This window comes from Engystomops pustulosus, chromosome 4 (genome assembly GCF_040894005.1).
Source record: "Engystomops pustulosus chromosome 4, aEngPut4.maternal, whole genome shotgun sequence".
NCBI lineage: Eukaryota > Metazoa > Chordata > Amphibia > Anura > Leptodactylidae > Engystomops > Engystomops pustulosus.
The window spans coordinates 144114101-144139912 of record NC_092414.1 but is presented as its reverse complement, the minus strand read 5'-3'; the positions used below and the strand labels follow the sequence as shown (position 1 = coordinate 144139912).

The window sequence follows — 25812 nt, the reverse complement described above, 5'->3', positions numbered from 1 at the left end:
CCTAGTGAGCTGCTCCAACAGCTAGTGGTGACAGGACTAGTGATAGAGACCTGATGACAGGTGTCCTTTAAAATTGTTGTTGTTTTTGTTTTGTTGATTGACTGGAATTTGTTCTTTTTCCTCAGGTCTGATGATACTCTGCCGAAAACCGTCACTCTGAGTCTCCTTTACAAAGATCAATCCCAAAATGTCTGTGGTACAGGTAAGATTTTATTCACTATAATGTCATTGGCCAATGACCATTTTTATTTATTCCTGTGTGTGATAACTGATTGATGGCCTCTCCTCAAGGTCATTCAGGGGCTTACACTGGCCATAGTACTGAATAGTAGCCCACCTCAATAAAATCATAGTCTGAAACAGTGGCTTGCATCCATACCTACATGCATGTCTCCTACATACAGACAATCAATAGAAATTCCTAGACAGCAGTTTTAATAGTTTTAATAGATCCTCATTTTTGGTATGTTGTACAATTCTGTATATTAAAGGGGTTATCAGGTTTTAAAAATAACTGAGGGCCGGCTAGTTAAACATAATAAACATGTACTTACCGCGCATGGAGACATGCTGTGATTTCATGTGATCACATACATGAAGAGGGGCACCATTTGCAAATGTTAGGAGGCATAAGTACCTTATATGATGTCGCCCTTGCTAAATGGGAAGGAGCTGCTGGATTTAGCCTCAGAAGGCCACGCCCCATTCTTGCTCTAGATCTGGCTATATTCAAGGCAAGATTAAAAAGTTGATTTTATAGGGATGTGAGGGAACCAATTTTTTACTAAAAGACTGATGTAATTTAGTTAATAGGGCTCTATGGGAATCTGACACCAGCTCTATTTGTGTTCCCTTTTAAGGTTTCCCATTTGTTTTTCAACTCCCATGCATAATATAATGCATATGATCTGATGTAGTTTGCTATACCTATCCAGTCTCCTCGTTGCCTTTTTTAATAATAATAATAGAACTTCCAGAAATGACGTCATACCTGCCCATGGATTTTATCTAATATTTCTGGTTGGTCCTATAGACCTGAATGGGACATGATGAATCATGTAACTATGTAATTGCCAATATTAACTCGTTAAAATATCCTCCTTTTACAATTCATAGACACCCTGGCCAGCCGGTACAGAATGTGTTGCCAACTATGACTTCCAGAGGAGAACGGACCAGGATCTTCCATTTACAAAAGGAGAAGTCTTGACAATTGTGGCTGTGACCAGGGTAAAGTGAATTCTTTATATTTGTCGAGTTGATCAAATTTTCACAAGTTCCTGCCATAGCTGTACACTTATTTCCGCTAATGTGACTTGGAATCAATCACCTAGCAGAGAAACTCTTTTTGACTTTTTTTTTCTTTTTCCTTTATTTCTTACCCGAAAGACCAGTGAGAATTCAAACGGAAATAATATACTAGACTAGTTAGCTCAAAAGTATAGGCCACTTATAAGGGTTTTTGATGGGATAAATACAACACCCTCATAGTGTCACCTATGGTGTACTTGCCCTGGTAATCTTTCTTCTCTGTCTACTGAAGCCGTGGGTCACGTGACCCGCCGGCAGCAGGACCTGTGATGTCTTGGGTCCTGTAGGTTTCTGAAGAGTCAGGGGGCTGTGCAGACATTACTGCGTGCACACATTACACCTCCTCCATGAACACCACCCAAGTACAATATGGGGGACTTTATTAGGATATTGTACTTGAATTGGTTAACCTTCTTATTAGTGCCTAACCCCTTTAAGGGCAATTGCACACAAGTGGATTTACCGACCCAAACTCAGAACAGCTGAATTTAGAGTCCAACAGGAAATTCTGGCACTCATAGTCACAACAAACTGTCTTGTATGCAACTGCTGTAAGATGTATATGTGGGCTATATTGTTGGAACAACTATGTGTTGTTTGTTCTTGTTTGTAAAATCTTGAAAAACCACATTGATGACTTTATTGCATAAAAAAAATTTCTTTAAACGTGGAATGTGCAGTGCACCTTTGGTGTACTTGAAGAACTCACATTTTCCCTTAAATGGATTATGTATATTGCAGTAGGTAAAAGGCTACCTAGTCTCTCTGTAGTGAATACTATAAATGGGAGGACCACCATGGTCCTACAATCATTTACTATATTTACTATATATACTGGAAAGGCAAGGGCACTTTGTATTTTGATATGCCTGATCCAGAGTGTGGACATGTATGGCCAGATCAGATGAATATGCACTAGCCATAGTGAGCCTTTGATCATGGGTGAGCATCTTGGCTAGTATCCCCTGCATGCTCGATAGATGGTCGTTGCATCATTGTAGATGTCTTTGCTTTTTTGTTTGTATGTATAGTTTAGTTTTGTGGTCAGATGCATCATTTAAATTCACTAACACGAAGGCTCTCTTCATACTAACTATTAGAAACCTCCCTAGTGTTTCATCAGTGAGACACTGCTAATGAACACAGACACTGCTGATTTTTGATGCAATTTTTTATCAGTTTTCAACTTCATCTTTCATTCTACTTTTTCATACACCCATTGACTGATATGGGCAAGTCTTTGAGGGGCATTGGACAAAACTAGTTCAACTAGACAAGGATGTTTGCTGAAGACTGTGCAGCGGCCCATAGACTTTTAGTCTGCTCTATGATGACAAAATCAGCCTTACTACTTGATGCTCCCTGATCTCAAAGACTTGTCTTACTACTTAATGATCTGTTTACTTCTGTAGTGAACTTGTATACTAGGTAAAATGCATATTAAGATTGGGATTTTTACAAATTCTGTTATTATTTTTATTTTTTTTGTACTAACAAGTCTGATGTACCGTATTTTCCGGACTATAAGGCGCACTTAAAAGCCTTGGATTTCCTTAGAAATCCAAAGTGAACCTTATAGTCCGGTGCGCCCTACGTATGGCACAGGGCAGCGGACCATACTTACATAGGTCCCCGCTACCGGAGACCGGAGACAGCAGATCTCCAGCGGGAACTGCAGACCACGCGGCACGAACAACTTCTGCCGCGTGGTCTGCAGTTCCCGCTGGAGATCTGCTGTCTCCGGTAGCGGGGACCTATGTAAGTATGGTCCGCTGCCCTCCTCCACCTCCCCCTCCCCTTTCCCACTCACCTTCCCCGCGTCGCCACGTCTCTTCTCCGCGTCGCGTCCCGTCAGGTCTGCGCTCCGCCCCCGGACCTCCGCCACGCCCCCGACCCTGCGCCTTATAGTCCGATGCGCCTTATATATGGAATTATTACATATATAAGGCGCATCGGACTAATGCGCCTTATATTCCGGTGCGCCTAATGGCCCGGAAAATACGGTACATGGTAGTCGAAAATTTTGGGTGCCATAATCAGAAGTGACTAAAATCATCTTCAGGAGTTGCCAGCCTTAACTCCAACAGGCAGGATCTAATAGGTTGGGTGTTGGTGTAAGGAATGGGCGACATTAATATAATTAACTCAGTTCTTCAGTACTGTATTCGGTATATAAGGTATTCCTACATATAAAAACCGTAAATAAAACATTACAATGCTGCAATGAAAACATGGAGGACCGAATGCCATCATTATTTGATGATTGGGATGGGAGCTCAACTGTTTCAACAATTTCACACGGGACGGTCAGGGACAGTTAAAAGACCATAGGTGGCCCACAGGCCTTATAATGCCCAGGTCTGGTGTAAGTCCTTTTGCACATGAATGTGATCCCTTGTTTGTTGCCCATCTGAGTGGCACTCACATCAATGTCAGACGGGAAAAAAAAAAAAGGGATCACATTTGTGAGGTCTAATGCTGTTTATACATTGGTATTGTGATTACGTTGGTATTGTGATTATACAGTATAAACGATTATGCTGATACATCTTCATAGCTGGACAGAAAAAGGGAAAAGAATTAGAAAAAAAAAATAATTGTTCACATTAAAAAAAAACAACAACTTCTTTTGCTTGTATCCGAATTGATGAATGAATGTGTAACACTAGCCTGTACATGCATTACATTTTGGTGTCTATGCATCTCAATCCCATTCATGTCTTTGGGGACGATCTGCAATACCAACCACCGCTCTATATACAGTCGGTATGGAAAGTATTCAGACCCCTTTAAATTTTCCTCTTTGCCAAGTGGTAAGAGCAAAATATTTTTTTTTCTTTAACTCTCCCCAGAGATGCTCAATTGGGTTTAGGTCAGGGCTCTGGATTAGCCAGTAGATCTCTGTACTTGGCCACATTCATATTTCCTTCTCTTACAACCAGTCTCTTGTCTCTGAAGCTGAAAAACATCCCCATAGCATTATGCTGCCATTATCATGTGTCACTGTTGGGATTATATTAGCCAGGTGATGAGCAGTGCCTGGTTTTCTCCACACATACCGCTTAGAATTAACACCAACAAGTTCAATCTTTGTCTCATCAGACCAGACAATCTTATTTCTCATTGTCCTAGGGTCTTTCATGTGTTCATATGTCTTGCATTGAGGGAGAAGCTTCCATCGGCACACTCTGCCATAAAGCCCCGACTGGTGGGACTTTCTTCCATCTCCTTACTGCATCTCTGGAGCTCAGCCACAGTGATCTTGGGGTTCTTCCTTACCTCTCTCACCAAGACTGTACCACGATTGCTTAGTTTGGCTGTACGGCCGGGTTGAGGAAGAGTTGTGGTCATCCCAAACTTCTTCCACTTAAGGCTCCTAAGAGCACAGTGGCCTCCATAATCCTTAAGAGCTGCATAAATTATGTTGTAACCTTGGCCAGTGCCTTCAAGACTATATAAAATATTTGTAAAACAGATTGACTGTAAATACACTATGACGGCACAAGAGAAAGCACAATGGGATAAAAGTCCAATATCCAGTTATTTAGACCAAAAATGTAACAATAGAAGTGTTTCTCCGTATCAACGTCTCTCAGGAGTACTATGTTTTATAGAGCAATGAGTAGAAACCGTACATCTCCCTCTTCAAACTCATATACCCGAGTAGAGGCAAATCCTTCTTGCGTTTTCTTTTCCTTTGGTGTTGCATTCTTACAGTTAGAAATGCTTATGGGTCTCACAATTCTCTCTCTGACCTTCTTGGGTTTTTTCCTTAGACCTCATGATTTTCATGTGCTCTGACCTGCACTGTGAGGGTGCGGTCACACGGTCAGTTTTTGAGATGCAGTTTTTAAAACCAAAAGCAGACAAATGAGACAAATAATTTAAAGCTGCTGCTCCTCCTCCTACTTTTACTCCATTCCAGGTTTGGGCATCTGAAAAACTGAACGTGTGACTGCATCCTGAGCTGTAGGGTCTTATATAGACAGGTGTGTGCCTTTCCTTATCAAGTCTCATCAGTTTAATTAAACACAGATGGTCTCCAATGAAGGATAAGAACCATCTCAAGGAGGATCAGAAGGAAATAAACAGCATGTGAGTTAAATATGAATGTCAAAGCAAAGGGTCTGAATACTTATGACCATGTGATATTTCAGCCTTTTTGTTTACTATATTGGCAAAAATATCTACATTTCTGTTTTATTCTGTCGCAAGTGAAAAATTTAAAGGACACCTGTCATCAGGTCTCTATCACCACTACCTGTTGGAGCAGCTCACAAGCCATCTATCCCAGCCATATATCTAGTCAATTCATACATTAATCATTATAAAAATCATCTTTTCTTTATTATGTAAATGAGGCTGGTCACATGGTCAGAGGCAGTGCTGTCACCCCTGTTACCACTCCCCTCTAATCCCCCTGCTCATGTCTGTGTAATATATAGTAAAGCATAGTTAGTGTCTGTGCTGCATCTCCTGACATGCTGCATCCTCCTAATACACAGAGACACAGACATCAGTAATACATGTACCTGACATGTTCTGCTATATATAACATGGCTGCCTGGAGCTGTTGTATCTCTCCTATACACACACAGGCTGTAGGGGGGCGCCAGCACCAGGAAGCACATGGAGGAGACATTACACCATTATACCTCACATCGTTATACAGGCTGTCAGTTATGTGTGAAGCAGTATCTCATACAGGCACAGGCTGCAGGGGGCGCCAGCACCAGGAAGCACTTCATTATACAGGCTGTCAGTCATGTGTACAGGCGGTCCCCTACTTAAGGACACCCGACTTACAGACAACCCATAGTTACAGACAGACCCCTCTGACCTCTGGTGAAGCTCTCTGGATGCTTTACTATAGTCCCAGACTGCAATAATCAGATGTAAGGTGTCTGTAATGAAGCTTTATTGATACTCCTTGGTCCCATTACAGCAAAAAATGTTTAAACTCCAATTGTCACTGGGGCCAAATTTTTTTTTGTTTGAATCTACAATTATAAAATATACAGTTTCGACTTACATACAAATTCAACTTAAGAACAAACCTCCAGACCCTATCTTGTACGTAACCCGGGGACTGCCTGTATAGGAGTTTCTCATATACACACAGGTTGCAGGGGGCGCCAGCACCAGGAAGCACATGGAGGAGACATTACACCATTATACCTCACATCATTGTACAGGCTGTCAGTCATGTGTATAGGAGTATGTCATAAACACAGACTGCAGGCGGTCAGTCAAGCACTGGGGGTGTGGCTGTCCCTCACACTCATGAATAACTTGGACAGCTGAATATGATAATGACTCATTAGACATCTCTCATGTCATTTGCATACAGCTTTAGGACCTGATTGCTTAAGTTTACAGGCGTGTAGAGGGACAATGCAGGGATAGGGGCAATGCTTTCTAATGGCAGTTTATAAAAATATATTTAGTTTCAGGGGTTAATTTGCCTGACAGGTTCTCCTTAATAATCTATTATTTTTTGCCTACACTGTAGATTTGACACTCCACACATTTATACACATTTTGAGGAAATACTATATGGTATGGTAGATACTCTTGGATCAGACTACGGAGCGTTTTACTTGAAGTCTGTTACCATTTTGCTTATCATTTTGGTTGATTTGGAAAAGCAAAAACAAGCTAAATCAGGATTCGTCCGAATCTCCTTCATGAGTAGAGCTGTTATGTGCATGCCACACTATCACTCCTTTCTCATATATGAGATTAATGGGAAGCTGTGTACAGTACTCAGTCAGTCTCAGAGAAGTAAATGAGACAGTGGCCATGCATTGATTTTATTGAATTCCTAGCAATCAGACGTTCATCTTGATAAATTAAAGATAAAACATAACACCATTGTTTTACCTTTTTGATTCTCAAATAACATTAACTAAAATATTAATATTTCAATGTTTGCTCTATTCTGCTTGATAACACATTCTTACCAAGGCTATATAATATAGCAATGGCTGGGTGCCAATGGAAAAGTGTTGCCATCATCCAATGTTAATGCCAAAACAGAGGGCCATGCAGAGAATGAACATCTTCACTTGATGAGTTTCTAATATTTCCAATCAGCATCACAGTTCTAGTCCAACCTCTCTAAGTATATAACTTACCATATCCTCTTTGAAACAGTTCCTTCCTTGGAAGATCGCTAGCTTGCCCTTACCATTTATAAGCTGCCATTACCCTATGCACTGCCTACCTTTATGCCTGGTATTGTTATGAATCGGTGGATCTTGGAGGCCACTAATGTAGCTACACCCAGGTATTGGAATCCATAAAAGGTAGAAATTCTGTGTATACCTGCCTGGCTCCAAGCTGTAGCACAGCAAAAGTCAGTGACTACTTCTCGACTAAGAAAAAAAAAATAACCTTCTAACAGTGCCCTGTAGCATGTACTCTGTTGTATACTTATCTGGTGTTTCAGGGTTCGACCTGTAAAAACATATCCGTATGATCTGTGGTCAAAGTCTGACTAGGAAATGATAAACTAGTTTTGATAAAAATGCACTCAAAGTTTCTAAGGTAGATGCTATGGACTGTCCATAAAAGGGCTATGGATCTGAGAGGGTTTAGGATCTCAATGTATGAGAAGCAGCAGAAATTATGTAAAGAATTTAAGGTAAGAAGATCCATTATAACATTATATTGTCAGGGACAAAGATTTTGAATGTTGGATTACGGGGTAGGAGTTGGGTTGTAAAAGGTAGAGTATAAATTGTGTTGCTTACCATGGAGTGGTAAAGGTGTTGATTAAAGGGGAACTGTCAGCAGATATTGACCCGTTAACTACCTGTATGTTACCAAGCTGCTGACCACATTCCAGATTATGTTTTTTTTTATGACCCAGTGTGGTGGCATCATCCAGAAAATAATCTTTGAAGTAAGATGTAAATTGGTAGTAAAGTCAAGGAGGTGGGGGTTTTGGTACTGAAGTCAAGCTCGCTCTTCCACTGTAATTGATGGTCCTGTATCCAAAGACATCACTAACCAGATCTCTTGAAGTCTGATGCACAATGTCCATCATAGAAGAGGAGGCTTTCATAGCTCATCGCCTTGACTTCAATGTTAAACTCTCCGCCTCCTTCATTTTATACAACCAATTTACATCTAACTTCAAAGTTGATTTTCTGGATGATGTCACCACACTTAACCATGAAAGAAAACAATAACTAGAAGGTGTTATGCTCCCTGACAACATACTAGTAGTGTTTTATTAAATCAGTTGCTGATGACAGGTTCCCTTTAAGTCTGTTTTGGCCAGATGTCATTCAAGGGGTCCAAATGCCTTGCTAGACATCGCTAGAGAAGGTAGTCTACTTCTACATGTGTTAGAAATGGACCCATTACATTTTTTTGGAGTGCATTCATATTTCATGTTCATTTTCTTTATAAAACATGCACATGGATAAGGTGAGTAATTTAGAATTGTCTGCCAGGTTTCAGAGCAAACTCTCTATCCAGGCACTGCTCTCATTTTTGCATATGTTTAAGTGCTAATATTAAAGGGAGAAAAGAATTCCGACACATTGATATGTAAAATTGGTCTTAATATTCAGAATATCTAAGGCAAAGATGATTTAAAAAAACTGAAATTCTGGATATAATATTTATCTATCCACATCCCTTATCTAAAATTATGAAACTAAAGGTTAAGAATATTAGATTGCTTTTAACCGTTGACATTTCCTATATTCAGTTGCCTGCAAACGCTGCCTTTGCGCTCAGTGGAGCCCAAATGGATCTGGATATCCACATCAGGAATATAAGTTTTCAGGGAGGTTGGTTTATTGATTTGGTGTGATTGGTCACCAGTCTTAATTTCTCTGCCCATGTCCTTTTGTTTTACCCTTTGAGACTAATCCAGCTATAGATTTGATCAGGGACAGCCATGTGATAATATTGAGCAATCAGAAGCAGCTTAGCCATGTCTGCCATATTCTGCCATGTCAACTTGATTCAAACAAATAGTGGAACTTGTGTGGAGTTGTGAAGTTCTTTACATTTAGTTAATACATTTTAATGCTGTGCACGAAATAGCAGATACCGAAAAATAGTTGGAGATGCATTTATGTTTGTGTTTATGATATTTTACCTATAATTGTGTATGTTTCTTTGCAGGATCCCAACTGGTACAAAGCAAAGAATAAAGTTGGCCAAGTTGGCTTTATACCTGCCAACTATGTAAAGAAGAGAGAAGGAGTGAAAGCTGGGACAAAGCTTAGTCTAATGCCGTAAGTATGTCTGGCATAATGGGAGTGCTACTTGTCTGTAGACATATCCTTCCTCTCTTGCTTCTACTTTATGACTTGTCAGTATAGAAGAACCGATCTGTTATTGATATTTATCCCTGATGAGCAGCAAAACCTCTTTAACATATTACACTATACAGCAAGCTAGTGCTGCATGCAGGCAACATAAGGCCCATATAGGGGCTTTGTATCTGGAAAAATTGAGCTCTGAATAGAAACAAAATATTATATAATAGGGTTTTCTTGATCTAAACAAAATAAAAAAAAAATAACTGAACTTTTTGGTTGGTCTATCAACAGACCAAACACAGTGCCAGGCAGGGGACCTGGAGGGAGGAGCAGGACTCTTGGTTCTAGATCCTGGAATGCAATGAAAATGAGTCGTGCTCCTCCTTCTCCTCCTCCTCCTCCCTGTAATGAATTGCCTTTTAACTGGAGTGTTCATGAAAGTGTTGCAGTTTAGTTAAAGAATCAATTGGCTATATGCTACTTGGGCTGGCTATATGCTACGGGGGGGGGAAAGGGCTGGCTATATGCTACGGGGGGGGGGGGAGGGCTGGCTATATGCTACTGGGGGGGGGAAAGGGCTGGCTTTATGCTACTGGGGGGGAAAGGGCTGGCTATAAGCTACTGGGGGGGAAAGGGCTGGCTATAAGCTACTGGGGGGAAGGGCTGGCTATAAGCTACTGGGGGGAAGGGCTGGCTATATGCCACGGGGGGGAAGGGCTGGCTATATGCCACGGGGGGGAAGGGCTGGCTATATGCCACGGGGGGGAAGGGCTGGCTATATGCCACGGGGGGGAAGGGCTGGCTATATGCCACGGGGGGGAAGGGCTGGCTATATGCCACGGGGGGGAAGGGCTGGCTATATGCCACGGGGGGGGAAGGGCTGGCTATATGCCACGGGGGGGGGGGAGGGCTGGCTATATGCCACGGGGGGGGGAAGGGCTGGCTATATGCCACGGGGGGGGGAAGGGCTGGCTATATGCCACGGGGGGGGGAAGGGCTGGCTATATGCCACGGGGGGGGAAGGGCTGGCTATATGCCACGGGGGGGGAAGGGCTGGCTATATGCCACGGGGGGGAGGGCTGGCTATATGCCACGGGGGGGGAGAGGGCTGGCTATATGCCACGGGGGGGGCTGGCTATATGCCACGGGGGGGGAGGGCTATATGCCACGGGGAGCGGGGGAGGGCTATATGCCACGGGGGGGGGAGGGCTGGCTATATGCCACGGGGGGGGGAGGGCTGGCTATATGCCACGGGGGGGAAGGGCTATATGCCACGGGGAGGGCTATATGCCACGGGGAGGGCTATATGCCACGGGGAGCGGGGGGAGGGCTATATGCCACGGGGAGGGGGGGAGGGCTATATGCCACGGGGAGGGGGGGAGGGCTATATGCCACGGGGAGGGGGGAGGGCTATATGCCACGGGGAGCGGGGGAGGGCTATACGCCACGGGGAGGGGGGAGGGCTATACGCCACGGGGAGGGGGGGAGGGCTATATGCTACCGGGGGGAAGGGCGGGCTATATGCCACCAGGGTGGGGGTGGGAAGGGCCGGCTATATGCCACCAGGGTGGGGGTGGGAAGGGCCGGCTATATGCCACCAGGGTGGGGGTGGGAAGGGCCGGCTATATGCCACCAGGGTGGGGGTGGGAAGGGCCGGCTATATGCCACCAGGGTGGGGGTGGGAAGGGCCGGCTATATGCTTCTATTGATGGGAAGGGCCGGCTATATGCTACCGGGAGGGGGGGGGGTGGAGGGAGGGCTGGCTATATGATACTGGGGAAAGGGCTGGCTCTATGCTACTGGGAGGCTGTGACCAATGCATTTCCCACTTTAGGCTTATACTTAAGTCAGTATGTTTTCCCAGTGTATGGGGGTAAAATTAGGGGCCTTGGCTTCTACTCGGGTCGGCTTATATTCGAGTATTTACAGTAATTTGAGAAGTAGATAATTTCAGGCTGAGTAAGGAATATCCCTTTAATAATACAACAACCAGTGATCTTGTTTTCAGGGTGTTACTTCCTTCTCTGCTTTCACTTACCTGATTTTATATTGCCATGAACCCGTTCATTTGAGCTGGTCATTGCCTTGTTTTATGCCCTTTGTTCTTCATTTGCATAAGCAAGATTACCTTCTGTGACATTTCCTGGTATTCTGTTCAGCAGTATCTGCTGTATATATGTGTGGTATATGATACATTACAGGAGTGACAGCCATGTCGCATATGCCAGCAACACTATTAGTGCCCAGGTAATTGGTAACCTCATTCCATCAGCTTTTTTGGCATATATATTCTATTTTGTGTTGGTATAGCATAGACTGATTTTCTTTAATTGGATCTGTTAAAATGGTTTGATTTGTATGTGGATATACCTCAAGCATCAAAGGCATGGAATATTTTTTTTTTGTACTTCTTACAATCTATTTGCTTGCCTATTTTTGGTTAGAGGTGGTTTCTGAAGGTATTTTCATCATTCTCAAATATCTGGTTAAAATGGAAACTCCAGTCACAACCATTTTTGTTTTCTACATTAAGCACATATACACTATTGCTGAAATGTATTGAATAGTATGCTTTCTCCTTTTTTAAGCTAAAATAACATTTTCTGATTTAAAATATTTTTGGTAAAGTTATTTATACATTTAAAAAAAACTCGATCCTTTGCATTACAGTACATGCAGAATGTAGTTTATACACTGATCTGTCATAGTGAATGACAGATCAGAATGATGACTTGGAAGAATTTTATAAATCAGAAAGAGTCACTCCCTAATCTTTGGAAAGGAGCTGTACTTTTAGCCTGGATACATTACAACTACCTAATAGTGTGTAAGAACTACATGGGTGGTACAGTAAAGGTGTACCTATATAATGTAGAAGTTATCATTTTTCATGTACTCCGATTGGATTATTCAAGGGGTTATCCGGGTGTTAAAAATTACTGAGGGTCGGGCTGGGGTGGGCTATTTAAACATAATAAACATCTACTTACCTTGTACGGCGCTGCTGAATGTCCCACGCAGCGGTCCGTCTCCTCTGTGCACCGGTTTGTATACGGCTCCCATCCGACACAATCTCCCAGCTGTTACAATGCTGAGAGATAGGGACGGATGGGAGGAGCCGGCCACATCTCATTTTGAAAAAAGGGCATTTCATTACTGGGGGCGGGAGGCTGCAGGACATTTCATTACTGGGGGCGGGAGGCTGCGGGGCATTTCATTACTGGGGGCGGGAGACTGCAGAGCATTTCATTACTGGGGGTGGGAGACTGCAGAGCATTTCATTACTGGGGGCGGGAGGCTGCAGGACATTTCATTACTGGGGGCGGGAGGCTGCGGGGCATTTCATTACTGGGGGCGGGAGACTGCAGAGCATTTCATTACTGGGGGCGGGAGACTGCAGAGCATTTCATTACTGGGGGCGGGAGACTGCAGAGCAATTCATTACTGGGGGCGGGAGACTGCAGAGCATTTCATTACTGGGGGCGGGAGACTGCAGAGCATTTCATTACTGGGGGCGGGAGACTGCAGAGCATTTCATTACTGGGGGCGGGAGACTGCAGACCATTTCATTACTGGGGGGGGGGGAGACTGCAGGGCATTTCATTACTGGGGAGGGGAGGCTGCGGGGCATTTCGTTACTGGGGAGGGGAGGCTGCGGGGCATTTCGTTACTGGGGAGGGGAGGCTGCGGGGCATTTCGTTACTGGGGAGGGGAGGCTGCGGGGCATTTCATTACTGGGGGCGGGAGGCTGCGGGGCATTTCATTACTGGGGGCGGGAGGCTGCGGGGCATTTCATTACTGGGGGCGGGAGGCTGCGGGGCATTTCATTACTGGGGGCGGGAGGCTGCGGGGCATTTCATTACTGGGGGCAGGAGGCTGCGGGGCATTTCATTACTGGGGGCGGGAGGCTGCGGGGCATTTCATTACTGGGAAACGCTACGACCAGTTATTTCCCACCCCAGGGTTATACTTAATTCAGTAAGTTTTCCAGTTGTTCTGTGATAAAATTAGAGGCCTCTGCTTATACACCAGTCCACCTTTCCATGTGCACCTTCTGATGCTTGAATGCCCTGTGAGAGCCATAGTAGCCACAGCTTTGCGTTAGTTGTGTTCTTTGGTGCTTTTTATCTGCTACGCTGCAGTATTGCATCCAGCCTTCCTGCTACCTGATGGAACTAAGATAACTAAGTCAACTGTGCAAAGAAATCGACACCCTTACTTTGTCAGCCACGGGGGCTGAAGTATTGAAAACCCTGAGCCTTTGTTATGTCGCTTGTTTGAAATGCCTCACCCAAGTAAAGTTATTTTTACACTGAGATATTTGTACGCATTACATTTTACATGATTTACCACTTGCTGCAAGTTCCTCTGACCTTCTGCCCTTCAGCAGAATGTATTAACTTCCATTTATGGTGTAAATGCCAATAATCTTTTTTTACTTCCTGAATTCAGAACTCCATGACTTTACATGTAATATTCTATCATTTTTTTTCTAGGGTTGGGTTAAATCAGTTTTATGTATTTCTTTTAAAAGTATTTTCGGTTGGTGGGGCTTAGGGTGATGTCACACATGGCGTTTTTGGGCCGTTTTTAGTTTTCAGATCGTAAAAAAAACAGTTTTGTCCGGTTTTCCAAATTTGCGCAATTAAAAACTGACAAAAATGCATGCATTTTTAAAGCATGCGTTTTTTACAATCTGAAAACGCACAAACTAAAAACGGCCCAAAAATGACCTAAAAACGCCATGTGTGACATCACCTTAGGGAAATTGATATTGTTAAAGGTTAGGGTTGGTCATTAATGTTAATGATTCCAACCTCCAATGATTAGCTATATTCGAGGACCTCAGGTGTGAGGACTTTAAGGTGTGTGTAGCTTGAAGCAGAATACTTCATCCACTATGTTCACTTCAGGTATGGGAAAAACCCCTTTAAGGGTGCGTTCACTTGTGACATTTTAACGCATGGGTTTTTAAACGCATCATAAAAGCTGAGAAGAGGAAATTTGCCTAATTACATTGCTGTCTACATTGCATTTACAAATCGCATGCGCTAATATTGTCTCGACGTATGCAGTTGTTAACATGTTAACGCATGTGTTTACAAAACGCATATTTTTTTTTCAGAACTACATGACTTTACATGTCATTTAGTGACTGATTAAATAAATCAGTTTCATGTATTTCTTTTAAAGATACAGGCAGTCCCCAGGATACATACAGATAGGTTCTGTAGGTTTGTTCTTCAGTTGTATGTAAGTGGGAACTGTTTATTTTATAATTTTAACTCCAGACAAATTTTTTTTGGTTGTTATAAATGTCGGATTTTTTATAAGATGCAGGATTAATAATAAGCTTAATTGCACACTGGTTACTGATATAGTTATTTATTGTAGCCTCGGGCTAAAGTACAGTAAATTACCAGCATCCAGAGGGTCGTTTGTAACAAGGGGTCGTCTGTAAGTCAGGTGTTTTTAAATAGGGGACCACCTGTATTTTTTTTGTTGTTGTTGATATTGTTAACGTTTAGGATAGGTCTAACATACACAATGTTAACACAATGTAGTTAAGCAAATCTCCTCTTAGTGTTATGCCACGTGTGAGCGCACCCTAAATGGGTTGGCAAGTCAAAAGAAGTTTTCCCCTATTCAGTCTTATTGAAACTTCTAGTGCAGCATAAGACTAACACCCGAAAATTTACACCCGAAAAATGCAGAAATAATTTTGGCTCATCTACATAATTGTTGGGGCATGCCTTTTTATTTTTGCTGTACTGGGTGTTAAAGTGTCTCAAAAGTGTCTGAAACCATTGATTGATGTGGCACAATTAGCCTTTTTTTGGATGGGGGTATAAATTGCCACATAATTGATAATCTGCCCCAATGGGGGACATTTACATAAAGTGTTGGTGTCTGCATTGGCTTTGTTACCGACCTGCTCTCGGAAAGAAGATACACATTTAATATTGTGGAGCTGTGCAGATACATTCTGGCGCCGAGACCATTTTCTGTCCCTGGGACCAAAATCTGTCCCGAGCACCAGAAATGTGTCCAACAGTCCCTGCTAGACCAGTTTTCTTTTGGTCTACTTTCCGCCAGTTTACAGCGCCCAAAAAGGGCTGCGACACATATTAATTGTGTCTGAGTTTCCACTCCGCCAAAGCCACGCCCCTTTTCGGAGAAGAGTCGGAGCAGACGGAAAAAGTTATGTTTTCTGGCGCCGCCAGCTAATAAATAGGTAGGAGAGCAGAACATGTGGTGAGAGCGCCACAAAACTGGCGGAAACGCCATAGTAAATGTCCCCCAATGTCTCTAGAGCCAAGAAACAATTAAAACGCAATAAATAAAGCTATCAAGACTTTAAGGAGGATCTGTCAGCTCTCCTGTGTAGTACATATGTATTTCCCATAATGTTTGAGTAAATGAACTACATCCCTTTGATAAGATAAATGGTAACAGCCTGTATCCAGTTTGTTCCTAATTAACCGGAAGAAATAACAAACTGGATGCGTGGGACAACAGAATATTAATGAAGTAATCCATGCATTTACAAAAATGGATATGTCATTGGAAATGTTCATCTTTATAGATTACTTATTAACTAGCAATGTAGCTGTAGGAAATCTACCATGAAAATCAAGGACGATAAACCAGGGAAACTGACTGGATTGATCCAGGCACCATGACTGTGGTATATCTGTTATGCATGGCCTCCTCACTTCTTACATTATTCTAATGAGCCTGAAGGGATCCTGGGGGTTTTTACTAGATCCCCTCTGTGCTTTAGCTTCACAGGGTGTTAGTGTCTCCCCTTCCCCCTGCTCCCCCCTCCCTCCACCCCCTTCCCCAGCAGAGGAAGTTTCAGCACCATGTGCTCCTGCACACTGTAACAGTCTGAATCTGCTCCATTGAGGGGCTCTGGTAACACCTCCTTTAGCATAGTTTGAAAGTTGATTTTAGAAGAAAGGAGGCCATGGATAACAGATGTAAGTCACAGTGTCTGGATCCAGGAATCGTCAAGAATACAACTATTGCTATACAAAGCAGCTTGTGGCTTCACCCTCCTGGCCCTGGCAGTCAATCCTCCTACGATTGGAAGTTTCAGATCTGGGATTTCAGATTGAGTGTCATTCATTGAAAAATGCCTTTAACTCTCTTAATTTCCTTGTATTGTTTTGCAGATGGTTTCATGGCAAGATCACTAGAGAACAAGCGGAGCGACTGTTATACCCTCCAGAAACGGGCCTGTTTCTTGTGCGGGAGAGCACGAACTATCCAGGAGACTACACACTGTGTGTGAGCTGCGAGGGCAAAGTGGAGCATTATCGAATTATCTACAAGGATAGTAAGCTGACTATTGATGAAGAGGCCTACTTCGATAACCTCATGCAGCTGGTGGAGGTAGGGGACAGATCACTCACAGCTCAGCTCCTTTGTTTTTATTTTCATAGCGGAAATGAATTGTGTATTATCTTTCGTGTGCAGTGCTTTGTCAAGATTTGTGTTCAGCATTGTGTCTGCGCTTGTAGACTTCAATTTATGCCTTTTTCCTCACCAGTCTCTTGTATCTGTCATATGGTGCTTGAAACCATGTTTAGATATGTATTGGGTCTCCAACTTCCTCACTTGATTGTGAATTATATATATTTTTAACATGACCCTTCTGCCATTGGGCTACTGACTGCATGTAGATCAGTAAGGCTCTATTGAACCCAATAGGCACTGTTTGAAGGCGACACCCAGGTACTTTGTTGCTCCCAAACCACCATGAGTTTGCCGCGGCTGCTCTAGGTACCTGATACAAAAAAAACTACTAAATCAAGAAAATTGGAGCAATCTCATCGATCCAGCGATACGTAGGGAGCTCAGTGTTGCCTATATTTGCACCTGCGCTGGCTTATGTTGAGAAATACTCCTAAAATTAAGCTTTATTAATGTCAAATTTCCAAACAGTGGAACGTTAAGCTCTCCACACCACTCATGAGCACTAGGTATAGGAAAGGTACCCATAAATGGTGAGCTCCTCCAAGTGGAATTCCCAGATGCCTGGTCTGATAAGTATATTTCAAGACATACCAACAAGCCTCTTTCACAGTCAATTTACACGTCTACTCTATTTTCATAATATATTGCAAAGATCAGTTGGGATAAAAAAAAAGTGTTTGAAGGATATCTACCACCAGGATGAAGGATATCTACCACCAGGATGAAGGATATCTACCACCAGGATGAAGGATATCTACCACCAGGATGAAGGATATCTACCACCAGGATGAAGGATTGTAAACCAAGTACACTGACATGCTGGTGTGTGTCTCCTCTGGCAGATCTACTTTTCTTGAAGTTTTTATGCCTTGAAGGCTTTAAAAATTATGCTAATCTATAAAAACCTATGGAACCCACAGTCCTTCGGGCTCATTTGCATAATTTTAAAATCCTAAAAAAAAAAAACTATGGTATAAAAAACTAAAAGAAGAGCAGATCCTCCCAGAGGTGCCACACACTAGTACTTGGTTTACAATCTTTGAATTTGGTGGTAGATGTCCTTTAATGAGTTGTAAGGTGGAGAACCCAGTGATGTACAAGGACTTTTATATTGAATTGTATTTTGGTAGGCATTTGGATTACTTATAATGACCTATTAAAATCAGAGAGGCATTCAGTGGAACATTTAAAGGGGCCTCTCATGCCCATCGGCTGTTAAGGAAACCTACCATCAGAAATCAATTTATTAAGGTAGATCTGATGGTAGGTCCCGATTAACCTACTAAGCCCTAATCTGTCTTTACCTAATCCTATAATGCTTTCTAAGATGAGCTACCTAAGGGTGCATTCGGACGGCCAGGGGCCCACCCATAATGCATCCCGGGCAAGTACAGATATATCTGCCAAGATCAAATTTCCTATATTTTACAGTGTGGCTGCCCCGACTCTGTAACAGTGTGGTGGCACCGTGGGCTCACTACACCGTCACCAGGAGCTATAGAAGTCTATTGGGGGCAAATCATGTGACCAGATCACAACCCCCATAATGGCCATCTGACTGAGCCCTAATATGGGCGTTGAGTAGCCTTTCAGGATAGCTGGAGCAAAGGCTACTCTATGCCTGAGTAGTCTCTGCAATCCCACTTACCTGAGTGTTCACAGCTCCTCACACTGCTACCGCTGCTCCTGCCTCCAACAGAACTTCAGTGCCGATGCACACACTTATTGTGGCGATTCTGTCAGCACCAAAGCTACTGTGAATGTACTGAGCTCTGATACAAACAGGAGCAGTGTGAGGAGCCTGCCTTGAACATCCAGGTAGGGAGCAGTCGCAGGCATACTGGGGAGTGGAGTGGTCCTTGCTCCCGCTGTCCAGAAAGGTTACTCCGACCCCCAGTAGCCTTTCTGAAAAATGTACATATTGGGTAGATAAAGTTTAGTTTAGAAAGCATTCTAGGATTAGGTAAAGATAGATTAGATGGTAGGTTTCCTGTACAGTATGATATAACATACATTAATGAGAAAGTTTCCGACGTGGGTGTACATAATGTCACCATCACAGGAAATACACTACCTCTAGTATAATGCTGCAGAGGGCATATCACAAGTATTGAAAATATGTTTTATAGCAGCTAAATAAGGACATGAAGTGTTTCCAAACTGCTTGAACTTTTTCATGGTGTTTCCCTAATGCACTGATGAGACATGTCCATGTGAAAGTAGACCATGTAATAGGCCACTACTATACAAAAGATAAAAATAATTCTCTCCTGAGTCTAAGTCCTGTTTTCTTCCTGCTGTATGTAAAAAAACATAGCGAATTCTGCAAAAACTCATTACATGTAACCATGTGGTGCTAACTTCTTCCTGAAGCCGTTTCCTGTGCCAGGAACTTAGATAGAGGAGCTGACGCTTCAGCCTGTGTGCAGCACTGCTGCTGTCACATTGTCACCCAGCGTGTGTCCTCCAGACTGATGGATAAGACAACTTTCTCTGGTTATAGGTGTGTAATATAGGAAATGTAACTAAATAGAAGTCCTAAACCTTCAGGGATGTTATACCACACAATTCAGAAGATCGAAAGTAGGGGAAAATTTCTATACCATACATGTCTTAGAGGGGGTAATATTACATAAAACCGCTCTCTACTTGGGACAATCTATTGTTTCTTGCAGAAAACGGAGGGACCGCCAGTAGTCCATTTTAATATAAGTGTAACCTGTAGTAACAAGGTACAGAAGACCCCTCTGCCCACTGTGACCTCTGGTGAAGCTCTCTGAATGCTTTACTATAGTCCCAGACTGCAATGATCAGCTGTAAGCTGTCTGTAATGAAGTTTTATGGATAAATCTTGGTCCCATTACAGAAAAAAATTTTGAAACTCCAATTGTCACTGGGACACAAAAAAAAAATGGTCCAGAACTACAATTTATAATTTATACAGTTTTGACTTGCCGTATATACTCGAGTATAAGCAGAGACCCCTAATTTTACCACAAAAACTGGGAAAAACTACTGACTCGAGTATAAGCCGAGGGTGGGAATACAGCAAGCCCCTGGTAGTATACAGCCAGCCTGCCCCCACGGCCCTTAAAAAAATAAACTTAAATACTCACCCTCCAATGTCAGCGCGGCTCCCAGATGTCGATGCGGCTTACCGATGTCCCTGATGTCAGCTTGTTCCGTCTTCTTTCTTCTCCGCGGCTCCTCTTCTTTGTTCTTTCTTCCGGCATGGACGTGGCCATGTTTTCTTCTAGCATGCGCATACTATGATGGAACAGAAAGAAGACGGAACATGGGGACATTGGTAAGCCACGCCGACATCGGGTAGCCGTGCTGCCATTGGAGGGTGAATATTTAAGGTTTTTTTTTTTTAGCGGGTTTTTTGTACTAGACTCGTGTATAAGCTGAGGGGACGTTCTTCAGCACATTTTTTGTGCCCAAAATGCAACCCAAACCCTTCTGACTTGAAACTAAGTGCCAACACAAAAATTTAACTAGAATAACAAGGTTTTAATTAAGAAAACATAGCTCAAACGTTACAATCTTTTGTATTACAATAAAAACACTATCAACAGCGTACTGCTTTGTAGTATAAAATGCATACAACTTGTCGCCATGTAGTATAAAATGCATACAGCGTGTCGCCATGTAGTATAAAATGCATACAGCGTGTCGCCATGTAGTATAAAATGCATACAGCGTGTCGCCGTGTAGTATAAAATGCATACAGCGTGTCGCCGTGTAGTATGAAATGCATACAGCGTGTCGCCGTGTAGTATGAAATGCATACAGCGTGTCGCCGTGTAGTATGAAATGCATACAGCGTGTCGCCGTGTAGTATGAAATGCATACAGCGTGTTGCCGTGTAGTATGAAATGCATACAGCGTGTCGCCGTGTAGTATGAAATGCATACAGCGTGTCGCCGTGTAGTATGAAATGCATACAGAAATATATATATATATATATATATATATATATATATATATATATATATATATATATATATATATATATATATATATATATATATATATATATATATATATATATATATACATGGGGAGGGAACAGAGCAGAGTGGAGCAGACCGGGAGGGAGCAGAGTGGAGCAGACCGGGAGGGAGCAGACCGGACCGGGAGGAAGCAGAGCAGAGCGGGAAAGAGGATTTGCCAGCCGGCATGCATGGGGTGTCAGCCATGGCGGCGGCACAGGCTGGCCGGCAGGCAGGCGCAAGGGAGCGGAAATTCAGTCAGCGCTCCCTGTCAGTCAGCGATAATTACTGCGCATGCGCGAAAACTCTGCGGTTCTGTCTATGGAGCGGCACGTAGTAACGCCGCTCACATAGACAAATTTTTACGGGCAGCGGTCAGAGGCTAACCGGCGACGGTACGCGTGCCAACAGTAACGGCTTTGCGTGCCGTCTGTGGCACGCGTGCCATAGGTTCGCCATCGCTGGTCTAGAGTTTCATTGGTAGACTATTATTTACTAAGACAGACTGTCAGAAGAGCTGACAAGTGCTCTTTAACTCGTAGTGTTCATATACATGTTTACAGGTGCTTTCTCTTTATATCTTTGTTCTATGCAAATGTAAATTTTATTTCATTTTTTTTTTTTTGTGAAGAAAAAAATTGGCACAACCTTTTAAGTAAATTAGTATCAACTTCCTCTTTTGAAAAAATAATTGTGAAGAAGTGACTAAACAAGAAAGTTGAAAAGAATAGATTTGCCATTTACTGAAATATGTACCGTAATTTTAGTTTTGATTCCTTTCCATAGATGCTGCAAGGGATGAGGGAGTCACTAAATAATTACATTACTAACAAAATGTATCTTGGCCTTATTAATAAGTCTTGAATGTGAAGAGTTATTCTTGTAACACTACTAGACCACAAAATTCTGCAGAAGTCATTGCGCTTTTTGCTGTGATGTTTCTGTTCCGTACATTATAGGTTCATGCAGTCTTGTCACAGGAAGATGCTTTGTTTTGTTTTGTGTTTTTTTTTTTTTTTTGTCTCATCTGAAATTGGCAAAAGGATGACTCAACAATACAATTTGGTGGATTTGTTGTAGCATTTGGTGTTCTTTCTGCAGAAAAAAAAATCCTCAACCAATTATAGTTTGTTGGGGAATCCCCCAAATAATTGATGCATAATTTCAGTTACCTTCACCCTATACAATGGCATTTATGTTGGTGCCGCTGATGGAGTTTGTATGTTTTCTGTGTTTGCGTGGGTTTCCTCCCACACTCCAAAACATACGGGTAGCCCCATTGGAGACAGGGACTGATTTGGCAAGCTATGTGCAGCCCTGCGTAATATGTCTGTGCTATGTAAATAAAGGAATTATTATTATTATTATTATTATTGTCACAGGAATTGGTGATGTGTAACCTCTTAATTCCCGAGGGTCATTGGTGCCTGTGCATGGGATCATTATACTCTTGCATAGACCAGTGACTACAAAGCTGCAAGAGGATAGTTGGAGAATACATTTGTTATATAGAGGAGTTCACGATTGATGGCCAAGTTCCAGGCCCGCTGTCTGCAAAACGAACCTAAACCATTACCTCTCCTCCATGCTTGACAATTAATATGAAATGTTTGTGCAAAAATGTTGTATTGGTTGTTGGTTAAAACGACGCTGACCAATAGTCGGACATCTTCCTTATGGTGTTGTCTATCCAAAGGACTAAGGAACGTTGTCAACTTGGTAAATAATCTTTATAGCCTTAGAATCATGAACTTCAGCTTGTTTGGAAATGTCTCAATAACCCATCTCTGCGCAGTGGGAGGAGTTTCAGCCGATCGCAGATGTGTTATCTATTGTTTACTGGTTAATCGCATGTTGCTTGTTCCCCATAGCAGGCTTTTAAGTCTAAACACATCTCTGATTGGGAGAAACCATCCCTCAACTTGCTTGTGTTGTGTTTCTAAATGGATTTTAAGCGCAGTGTACCTGGCCTTAAATTAATGGGCAGCAACCATTACTTGTTTCTATCAATGACTGATGCCTTCATGACATTGCCTGATAAAAATAGAGGTAGAATAGCACAAAATTGTGAATTTGTTGACCTCTAGTGGACATCTGAAGAAATGTCACATATCATAGTAACCTTGTATGTTTCCATTTTCAGCATTACACCAACGATGCGGATGGCCTCTGCACCAGGTTAATGAAGCCAAAATTGATGGAGGGAACGGTGGCTGCTCAGGATGAGTTTTCCAGGAGTAAGTTTTATTGTTGCGTTAGTACACATCTCTAGTTATAGTGCAGATGAAATAAGTAATTTTATATACATATTCTACATTATGACATTCCTCTAACTTCCCAATGAGCAAACCTCAGAAACCCTTCAAATACACATCATGAGAACACTACCTGCACATTTCTGCACTGCTTTTTTTTACTCTGCATTTTATTACACTTTTATTTTCCCCTGTAGATCAATCTGTCACCTTTCTGCTTTATTTTTTCATATTTTTCATATTATAACTAACCATACATTCTGTTTAGGTGGTTGGACACTCAAGATGAAAGACCTAACCCTTTTGCAGACCATTGGGAGAGGAGAATTTGGAGGTACTTATGGTTTTGCGTAAATTATCCCCATAGTCATTAAGGCTATGTTAAAATGAACCTGTCACCAGGAATGTCACTGTTAGCCGAGGACAGGTTCCAATAGCCTATGCTGTGGTGAATTTAAAAATGCCTTCATCATTTCTGAATACTGTAGTTACTGTATACACCCCCCTTCTCCCCTGGGACTCACCACACGTTGCTGGCAGAGAGCTAGGTAATGTGAAATAAGGTTTTGTATAATAGTGAGAGTATTAAGAATGCTGACTTTGCGTTAGTTTTATGTTTATAAGATAATATTGCACTACAGAGCACGGCATACACGTACCTTGGTTAGGAATGTCTTACTAGCATCACAATGGAGAAAGTTTGTGGGGTTTCCCCCTGATCTATGGGATTTATACAACGTCTCTGCGTGGTGTTTTTTTTTTTTTGTATTTTTGTTTCTGTTCGTGCCTTTTTTTATATAGATTCTAAGAATAAAATCAAATCCAGTGATTTAGACTTTAAGACATATCATAGAATTAAAAAATAGATGTGCAAAGATTGTAGTATACCACTTTAAAAAGCAATACTCAAGTCATCATTATAAATCATCTTTATATAATAAATCCACTCCAGTCCCCTCATGGTGTAGGAAATGATTTTGAACTTGTTACACCAAAATATGCAACTTTTGTGTGACTTTTCACTTTAAAAGTCCTTAATCCATTTAAGCTGTTAATGTTTCATACACGGGATGTATCAAGAAGTCTAAACCCCTATAATACATCTGAATATCACAAGGAGCCTGCCCATCTGATTTTAAAAATGTAAAATGCATAATATGCAAATGACAGATATAAGCATATTTTACACAAGGGTTGGTATAATGGTTTCTGTAGGGGGTAGTTATTGATACTTTAAACAATTGAGTTTTATCTTTTCCACAGATGTCATGTTGGGTGACTACAGGGGATCAAAAGTAGCTGTCAAATGTATCAAGAATGATGCAACAGCACAAGCGTTTGTTGCGGAGGCTTTGGTGATGACGTAAGTGCAGAAGTAAATTAAAAATGCCACCTTTTTGTCTGTTGTGAAGGGAAAAAAAGGGATTATGCACAATTGGGTCCACAGGCCATTCAGCACAGAATCTCCAACACTATTGTAAAGCTGCAGTTGTTGACATACTGTAGATAGCAGGTGACCTTTAGGCAAGTATATGCATCTATGTTCACTGTTTGGCTGCAGGGGGTCACATGCTGATAATGTGATGTCACTGCTGTAGTCCAAAAACATACAGGAAATAGCTGAAAATAAGGTGACTCATATGATAAGTGCAGTTTCTTTACATTATCTGAACCACTTATTACCTCAGGAACTAGAGAGACCAAACAGGGGACCACACATGCCACTTCCAGGTGCCAAATCAATTCACCAGGCTGTATTGTATGTGCGGTATCTACAATAATGGGAGTAACATTTCAGACCTACCTAGGTCTGATGCTTTCACGGCCTGAACAGCAGTGGAGTTGGAGTGTACTGCTCCGGTTTCATTGGATTACTACACCAGGGAGCACCAAAGATGAGCCCAATGTGCTTTATTGGACTCCTGTCGGCAAGTATATATTTGTGTAGCTGCTATGGGGATTTGCGACACTAAACCCACAAGGATCTGTAGTGGGCATGTGTCCAAATACGCCCTGGTCGATTCTTTTTTTGTAAGATGAAATATTTTGTCAACAAGCATTTTCTTCCTGTGTAAAAGTAGACACTTTTGTTTCATAGTCGTGTATTTTGTACCTAGATATCGTAACCTTCTAGTAATCACAAATTGTTTGTATTTTCAGGCAACTACGACACAAGAATCTGGTTCAGTTACTGGGGGTGATTGTAGAAGATAAGAGTAGCCTGTTCATTGTTACAGAGTTCATGGCAAAGGTAATTGGGGAACTGGTTGGTTGAAGCTCTCTGAATATTTCCCTAGTTAGATGTGGTCTGTGTGCTACTGAAGTGCAGCATTGTTCTGACTGGTGTATTTTCCCCACAGGGCAGCTTAGTAGACTATCTAAGATCTCGAGGAAGATCGGTGCTGGGAGGTGAATGTTTACTAAAGTTCTCTTTGTAAGTTATCCTAAGCAACTCCTCATAGAGTTAACAAATATTTGATTTTC

General features: G+C 42.2%; 1 protein-coding gene across 2 annotated transcripts in view; it reads left to right on the top strand.

The window, feature by feature from the left end:
- The window catches only part of CSK (C-terminal Src kinase), a 60657-nt gene that overhangs the window by 28828 nt on the left and 6017 nt on the right, over nucleotides 1–25812 (top strand). The window contains exons 2-10 of one of the 2 annotated variants that reach the window (XM_072147897.1): nucleotides 126–202; nucleotides 1117–1230; nucleotides 9457–9569; nucleotides 16775–16994; nucleotides 23217–23310; nucleotides 23597–23662; nucleotides 24592–24691; nucleotides 25489–25579; nucleotides 25689–25762. In XM_072147897.1, the coding sequence (XP_072003998.1) occupies nucleotides 188–202; nucleotides 1117–1230; nucleotides 9457–9569; nucleotides 16775–16994; nucleotides 23217–23310; nucleotides 23597–23662; nucleotides 24592–24691; nucleotides 25489–25579; nucleotides 25689–25762 (887 nt within the window). In that variant the 5' untranslated portion in view covers nucleotides 126–187. Of the gene's footprint in view, nucleotides 1–125; nucleotides 203–1116; nucleotides 1231–7827; nucleotides 7958–9456; nucleotides 9570–16774; nucleotides 16995–23216; nucleotides 23311–23596; nucleotides 23663–24591; nucleotides 24692–25488; nucleotides 25580–25688; nucleotides 25763–25812 lie in introns of those variants that run through there. The other variant, XM_072147898.1, reaches the window with a different exon arrangement.